General features: G+C 38.6%; 1 protein-coding gene across 1 annotated transcript in view; it reads right to left on the bottom strand.

The window, feature by feature from the left end:
- Window positions 1-1574: 1574 nt before the first annotated feature.
- ADSS2 (adenylosuccinate synthase 2) overlaps window positions 1575-8620 on the bottom strand; it is a 38523-nt gene continuing 31477 nt past the window's right edge. The window contains exons 10-13 of the mRNA XM_026003410.2: window positions 8367-8491; window positions 6828-6925; window positions 4113-4262; window positions 1575-2726 (exon numbers count right to left, since the gene is read on the bottom strand). Of these exons, the coding sequence (XP_025859195.1) occupies window positions 2674-2726; window positions 4113-4262; window positions 6828-6925; window positions 8367-8491 (426 nt within the window). The 3' untranslated portion in view covers window positions 1575-2673. The remainder of the gene's footprint in view (window positions 2727-4112; window positions 4263-6827; window positions 6926-8366; window positions 8492-8620) is intronic.

The following is an 8620-nucleotide window of genomic DNA, read 5'->3' as shown; positions in this document are numbered from 1 at the left end:
AGTAAATAAATAGGCCATCACCCCATTGAAATACCTTGTTCTGCCACCTAGTGCCCCTCTACTGAATTTTTAAGATTTGAAGGGTATGCTTCTCTTTCAGTTTTTCTGTGTCATTATGCCCCTTTAAGCATAGTGATTACATTTTGGCTTTGTCCTTTTCTTTCAGTGGAAACATATTTTGGTTATTTGGCAGAATCCTCCTCCAACTTCTTGCCAGCCTATCTGCCTCACCAGCCCCTCACTCATTTTGTTCAGTTATTCCAACTTTCCGAGGTGTTTCCAGCCTCCATGCCTTTGCACTGTCCCTCTGACGACTCAGCCCTTTGGTCTGTTTGAATGCTATTTCTGCTAAAGGCTGCATCTGACTCCCTCCAAACTTAGATTAAGTTCTCCTTCATCTTGCACTCTCCCACTGTAGCACAGATAACCTACAAATACATGCTGTCTGACATGCTGCCCCACAATACCACATCCCCCAACACCTAGTAGATTCTAGCATATACTCTTGTTCAATAAAGATTTATTAGTGTAATACTGTTATCCAGGATTTCAAAAACTGAACTGTATCTGAAGAGCAGAACCTCTCTCTTAACCAACTTAATTAGCAAACAGCTCACTTGTAATGACAGGAGAGAATTACTCTGGTCAGAAATAAGTAAATGCCTATCAAATCAATAGGATATCTGTATTTTTTTTTTTGGTTAAAAAAAAAAAGCACTGGGACGCCTGGGTGGCTCAGTGGTTGAACATCTGCCTTCGGCTCAGGGCGTGATCCTGGAATCTGGGATTGAGTCCCATATTGGGCTCCTTGCAGGAGGCCTGCTTCCTCTGCCTGTGTTTCTGCCTCCCTCTCTCTGTGTCTCTCATAAATAAATATAATCTTAAAAAAAGAAAAAAAAAAGCACTGACTCAGAAAATGAATTTTTTTAGTTTCTTTTCTTTTTTTGATAATCCCTACAGGGGGCTCAAATTCACAACCTAAGATCAAGAGTTGTATGCTCTTCTGAGAGAGCCAGCTGCCCCTAAGATATTTCTTTAAGTTTACTCATTTATTTTTTAGTAATCTCTTTGGAGAATGAGTTCTTCACATCTGCCTCTGGACCATTATTAAAATTATGTTTCCATAACAGACTTTCAGCCAAGATGAGAATAAGGACTTAAAAACCTAATTTCAACTCAACCTGATTTGAAGTTCAAGTAGGAAGATAAAGGGTAAGAAGAAATAAAAGCCCATTCAATTTCCATTATGATAAATAAAAATTATTTATTGTATATTAAATATAAATTTTACATAAAGGTCATTATTGATTGGCGATGGGCTTGTAAGATCCTCTGTACTATCCTTTTGGTTTATTGAATCCAACAAGGCTGGCTCTGTTTTAGAATTTTCTGAACTAAGTATTAATTAAAATATGTCTAGTGAAGACAAAAAATATTTACATTATTTTCTAAGATTCTGTTTTGATCTCTCTCTCCTCACTTCATCCTTACATACTACAGGGATAAAGCTCATCTTCTCTATATTAGTATTGCCAGTACTTCTCTTACCAGAACAAAACACAATACACAAACCATACTAGAAATATTTGGTTCTTTTTAATCAGCTATTGATGGCATAATAAAATAAATTTAAGTGGCACCTAATTTTAACATTTAAAAGAGTTCACTGAAGGATAATCTACAACACAGTATGTTAAGCCTAATTGTGAAAACAAAACCTCTTTTTTTCCAAGAAAGAAAAAATAAAGGCATGATCAAAATTATGACTGACAATTTGGGTTCATTTGGACACTTATTATATAAGATAATCTTGTAGGCATACTGGCAGGCACAATGCTGAAAATCAATCCACTAGATTTAGAAATAATGGTAAGATAGAAAAGGACAGCTATACATTTCATAGTTAATGTCTGAAATTAAAGTAAAATATCCACCAATTATCACAATGATCTTTTAATGACTAATTTTTTTTTAAACATTAAGATTGTTGCTTTAGGGAACATCTTTCTCTGAACATTTAATTAAATGTCCAATGTATTAAATAATTTACAGACAGAAACAAGTTTTGTGTTCTGTACAAATTCAAGGATACATGAACATAATCCCCTCCCCCCCTGCCAAAGCTCAAATTTGCAATGGTCTCAGCAGAAAATAAACAGTTCACAAGTGAAACAGAATTTATAGCATTACAAAAGTTTACAGACCCTTCTTCTCATCATTTTTGTCGAAGAGCAAAGATCACAATGACAAATTGAATGACCAGAATGTAAAAAATATTTGTGCAAAACTGCATTAATTGTTCTTCCCATTTAATAGAGGTAAAACCAAAGAACACACAGTGACGATAATGAAGAAAAACTACACTGAAAGGAATTCTATCTTAGATTTCAAACAACATGGATCATACTATGACTAAACACGGACAGAAAACGTGGCACCGTGAGCAGCAGGAGCAACACATGACTCGGCGATTCTGCCAGCGAAGGCAGCTGACACTGGAACACGCCAAAGTATCTCCTCACCAGCTAGCCATCTTGAATGACTGGAAACAACTGGAGGGCTTAAAACTCAATTCAATGTCTTTATTCTTGAACTTCGCAGATTGTAAATGTAATATTTAAGAAAGTCCTTTCCCCTCCCCTCAAGGAGTGTTTCTTGCGTCACTGGAAATCCTTAAAAGAGTTGAATCATAGACTCTCTGGATTTACCTACACCGATCCATTTAACTGCGAGGGGAGAAAAAGGTACAAGAATAGTATTATTTATAATGTTCAATTCTTGGAGAGAAAAGACCCTCACTTTTCTCAGGGTCACTATTTAACAGTGCCAGGGGCCTTTTGTGATAGTATATGGCACCACCCTTATGCTTTCACACATTCTTTTGAGATAGCTTCTAATAACTTCCTTTTATTAGGTGCTAGCTGTGAGCTGCATTCTAGCAACACTTGTTTTATCCTTTGCTGTCCTGCTGGAAGAACGTGCAGTCAGGATCCAGCACAGGTGTTGTGCCTTACTCGTTCCAGTTTTAATCGTGTGGTATTTCCAAGTCCTCAATGCCTAATAATTAGGTCAGCAAAATACTGGCCCAAACCAGCAGGGACCTAAAGAATCCTTGATGAAGTCCCTAATAACTAGATAAGCATATTTGATAAATGCAGGATGCTAAGAGGTAACAGTGTAACTTTTTTATCTCAAAAAAGTAGAACCATCTGGAAAAGAATACTATTTTAACTTGCACAGCCTGTACCTTTCCATAGGAATCTCTAAATATTGTACCATATGGGAGAACCTTTATGGAATTTTACACAGGTCACTGTTAAATTCACTACTGCTTGTATTTCAAAAAAATGTTGACTAAGAGCCAGAGCAAACATGCTGACTAAATCTGACATCACGCTGGTAGGGACAGTTAGCAATCTGGAAAACGAGACTCATATTTGAGACATACCACAATACAAATCAGAATAAGTGAATAATGGATTCTACATAGAGGACACCTTCTACCCACTTCACTTTTGTTTCTCCAATCTCTACCAGTGCAAGTAGAAGGAAGAAAGCAATGTGTCAAAAGAAAGACTAGTGACAGCCATTACCTGGTGATGCCTAACTCCCTGGCCAGTTTAGATTTTTTTAATAAAGTTTTATTCTTTACTCTCCTCTTCTATTTTTTTCAAATTGGATTTCCTGTTGTTTCTATACCTGTTATTTCCTAACTATTCAACAAACTTCAACTCCCAAGGGTGATTTAATCCCAAATGGAAAAACCACAAACCCACAAACCATTTTTGGTGGAGGTAAAGATACAAAAGGATTTGTGACTAAGAGGGAGAAAGCAACAAGCATGAATGTCACAGGGTAAAAATCAGAGTGGCAGACAATTAAGACAGGGTCAAAATGGTGTGAGGCATAGGTCTTCAGGCATATGAAAGATTAAAAACAAATGATTATATTTACTCTAAGAGATAAGATTATTTTGTATCTTCCTGGGCATTCGTACAAATTGTGAACACTCTACAAAGTAACAATGATCTTTCTTTGATCCTATCTCAAAGGTAGACAATTAAGTTAGAAGTAGAGAAAAGTAAAGATAGTTGTTCATAAAGTATACTTACCTGGAATTTGAAGCTCATCCTCAATAAATCGAACGTAATTTTGTGCGTTAATAGGTAGTTCTTTAAATGTCCTTGCATTTGATATATCTGTGTTCCAACCTGGGAGCGTCTTATATTGAACTTCAACTTTATTTAAGACTTCTTGGTTTGCTGAAAGTTAAAGGGTAAGTCTGTTTTCTCTTGGTAGAACACTGCCTATTGTCAAACAACTTTTTGCTATGTTATAGGTTCATAATCTTGTCAAAATCCTCGGAGTCAGGGCAGCCCGGGTGGCTCAGCGGTTTAGTGCCGCCTTCAGCCCAGGGCCTGATCCTAGAGACCCAGGATCGAGTCCCACGTCAGGCTCCCTGCATGGAACCTGCTTCTCCCTCTGCCTGTGTCTCTGCCTCTCTCTCTCTACCTCTCTGTGTCTCTCATGAATAAATAAATAAAACCTTTTAAAAAAAAATCCTTGGAGTCAGATATGTTATGGAATGCAGTTTCCCAGAGTGTAGGAAGGTCAGACAGTACATTTACCACCTGAGGCAATATTTTCATAATCAAACACATTCCTGCAGCAACAGGATTATTCACTGTAAGCAGACAGATTATTGATTCTAATATCAACCCAAGTCAGGTTTTGCTGTCAAAGGACTCTGGTGCTAAACTTTAAACTTTCCATTTTTAGAGCTTTTTAGATTTCTGTGCTGTGGATTAGAGATTGTGGCCCTGCATAAAGGCAGCAATCTCACAGAAAGGAGACTTATTATATTGCTCTCATCTGGAAAATCTACTGATTTTGTAACTGTACAAAAGCTTAGCTGGAAATTGTCTTCATTATCTCACTTAACCATTTTCACTGTATTCCCTAATAGAAACGAAGAATGTACAGAAATAACAACAGTTTCTTTGACTAGAGACCATATAGTGGATACTGTAGGTATACTGTCCAGACTTCCCAGTTCAGGATTTAGACACTCATTCCCCTCAGCTCTGGAAGCACTGCCTACTGAGGATGCTTGTTCAGAATTTCCTCAGAAACTGCCCTCGTCTGAAGGGAGCTGCCTCCCTGGAGCAGCCCATATCCCATGACTGGTCAGTGTGGACAACAGGCAGGCAGCACAGAACTGCAGTTTCTGAGAAAAATAAAACTTACAAACAAGTCCTGAAACTACTCAACTCTGCCCAGGGGCAATTTCCCAGCCACTGGAAGTCAGGACACTAGTCACCAGAGAACAGTGGTCCCACTGAGCTGAGAAGGTAGGTAACTGGTTTCAGTGCAGTGGAAGCAGCTAGATTCATCATGGTCAAGTTTTAGAGAGGACAGAGCTATCCAGAGAGCTCCTACTCCTTACAAGTCCATGTAGACATCCCACGGCTAGCATTCAACTTTACATAGGAGGGACCCGCGGGACCACTGGAGGCTTTCCGGATAGATGCTGTCACACAGTTGAGTGGGACAGATTCTAGATTTCAAGCTGTGCTAACAAGAAGGAAAGGGACAAGGTAGGGTACACTGGAGCTCCAGGACTGCCAGATTGGAGAGAGCTCTTTATACCTTGATAACTCTCCTGGCATCCAGCTGAGATAGCAGAAAGGCTGTTCCTTAAAATGAAAAACCATGCTCAAGAGTAAAGCGGACTACAGACCTTCCATAACAAAACCTAAAACTCAGCTCTATACAACCCACAGAGGAGACAGAATTTGGAGGCTGACCCATACTAGTTTGGAGGTTTGGGAAACACCCTGGGCTTTTCACATAACTATACGAACACAGCAGAAAACCAAGCTCATACAAATTCAAGATGATTACCCAGTAATTTAACTGTCCCCTAAAACAAGAAACAATACTCTTCAGAGGAAGATAACAGAATAGGAGTCACTACAACAGAAGTGCATTTAATCAGAAGTCATTCGTCACAGAAACAGTGATCCACAATCAAGGAAAACACGGTCAAGAGAAACAAAACTGGAAATGGCCCAGATGTGGACTAACAGATAATGACTAAATGTGTTTCTAAGATCTTGAGGTGATCCTCAGTTCCTAAGGACTGGTTGTCACTAGCAAGTCATAAGACCTAGCAGCCTACCAAGTTTCATTAAACTAGTCAATATTCCTTTGTTTGGCATATTCCCAGCCTTACAGGATGACTAAATAAATGACCGGTTCCTATTTCTGAAAGCTGGAAACATTTAAGGAACTTCCTGAGTACTGAAGAAATCCTGTAACTAACGATATGCCTGAAGAAACAGTGCATCATGTAGGAAGTCTTCCTACAACCAACTACTTTTGACATAGGAGTATCAGAAAAAATCATTTGTGTGGCTTGAAGGACAGCGTAGCTTAATATATTAAGAGCCTGCTAAACACGTGTAAGCAGTACTTTTCCCTTCTATCCCACACTGCTCAAGGAAGAGAGGAATGCCTACACAGAAGTTACTTTCAAAACAGGGAAGATGAAATTCAGGAGCAGCACAGCGGGCTGGGCTCAGAGGTACTATGTTTCTTTTTTCCTATTTTGAGTCTGAACACATGCTTATTACTGCAAACCAGAACCCAAATGCATAGCAGCTATGGAACAAATGCTGATGAGATGTGAATATATTCCCACCATTCACAAAGAGCATATCAACCCTGTGGCTATAGATCATAAACTATACACCAAAGAGCTTTATGAAGTTGTTCGAACACATTCACCTAATAATATTCTTTATATCACAGACTGAAAAAAGTACCTGGGAAATGAGGTATGATTTCACCATCTAACTTGTAAGCAACCCCAACTTTGATTTCCGTAAACATGTCCAAAATATCCAATTTGGTAAGTGCCAACCTAAGTGGAAGAAAAGGCAGTGTTCAAACAGCAGACTCTTAAAGGCGGTAACATCTAATCTGCTAAGGAAGTAAAGAAAAATTCATACAAAGCTAAACATTCCAAAGCAATTTAAAAACTGGTTAGGATTATATTCTAAAGTGTGCCACACATAAAGCGTGCATTTTCCTCATAATAAAAAAAAAGATTTAACTGATCTACTTGTGCGTTACTTCTCTAATAATTGTATTTTCCCTGATCCATGCCATCTTGTTTAACTTTCTTTTATTTATATATACCTTTTAACTAAAAAAAAATTTTTTTTGAGAGAAAGAGAAAGCGTGCACTTGCGCACACAAGTGAGTGGGAGGCAGAGGGAAGGAGGGACTCTCAAGCAGGCTCCACACAGAGCGTGGAGCCCAGCCTGTGACTCAATCTCACAACCTGAGACCATGACCTGAGCTGAAACCAAGAGTCAGACATTTAACCGACTGAGCCACCCAGGCATCCCGCTTAGCTTTCTTATGATGGATCCACACATATTTGAGGGACAGTTGCCTAGAGGAATGGATGCACTCTGTGGGACACAGCTGTACTCATTGTTCTGCATGGAGGACTACAAGATACATGTATATTTACACACAGGCCACTGACCCTCATTCCTTCCCTCCGGTTACTATCACCTCCACCCTCCTGCTCACAAATTGTCACAGCAAAGCAAGGACACCACATTCAGGACCTTTTCAAGACATGTCAAATCTCCCAATAAACTAGGAAACAGTTTTAAGGGAAAATCTATGCTTAAATAAAACAGTAGGTTTGAAATTCTTATCCACAATTACTTTTTAATCTTTTATTCTGTTATTTGCTGGAAGTTAAACCAAATTAATACAAACAGGAGTACACTTATTTACATACATGTGTTAATAGCAACTTTTTACTGAGCAGTTTCAGTGAGCCAGGCAGCGTGCTATATGCTCTCACTGTATTTCTCACCTAATTTTCAGAACACCCGCATGAAGTAGATAACATTATCTAGATTTTAATGATGAAAAAAACATAGAAAGATTAACTTGTCCAAAGTGATGCCACAACACATGAATCTGAGATTTCAAAACAGAAGTTACATTCATCAAGCCCATGCACTAAATCAGTTATATTGCTTCCCTTCCATATAAACAAAATGCACCATCCATCTACCAACCTAATCTGACTTCCCTCTATACTTACATGCATGTGGGAGTATCATGATTCCCTTTTCCCAACCGTGGATATCTAGGAAGACAACCTGGGGTCCTCTCCCTTGGGTCTACTTGAACCTTGGGCTACAGTATCATCTGGAGGCTAAACTGAAATTTTTCTACCAGGGTACTACTTTTCAAGCTTGCACTCCACAAAATTTAACCTGTGGTCATGAATGATACCTTAGTTTCCTGAAATAAATGTTTCTAAGAATACTCACGCAGTAAATCCATTAATCATATGAGCATATTTGAGCAAAACAAGGTCCAACCAGCCACATCTTCTTTTCCTTCCAGTGGTTACCCCAAATTCTCGACCTCTTGTTTGTAATAATTCTCCAATTTCCTAGAAGTAGAAAATAGGACTTTGGATTATAATACCAATGCTATAAATCCAGTAGAATTACATGTAAGGTCATATAACAAGTCAGAGTCTCAGAGATGAACATCTTCCAAAAAGTAAGTGGAAGACAGA

The sequence above is a fragment of the Vulpes vulpes genome, chromosome 13, assembly GCF_048418805.1.
Source record: "Vulpes vulpes isolate BD-2025 chromosome 13, VulVul3, whole genome shotgun sequence".
Taxonomy (NCBI): Eukaryota; Metazoa; Chordata; class Mammalia; order Carnivora; family Canidae; genus Vulpes; species Vulpes vulpes.
This window is presented reverse-complemented; position numbering and strand designations above follow the sequence as displayed.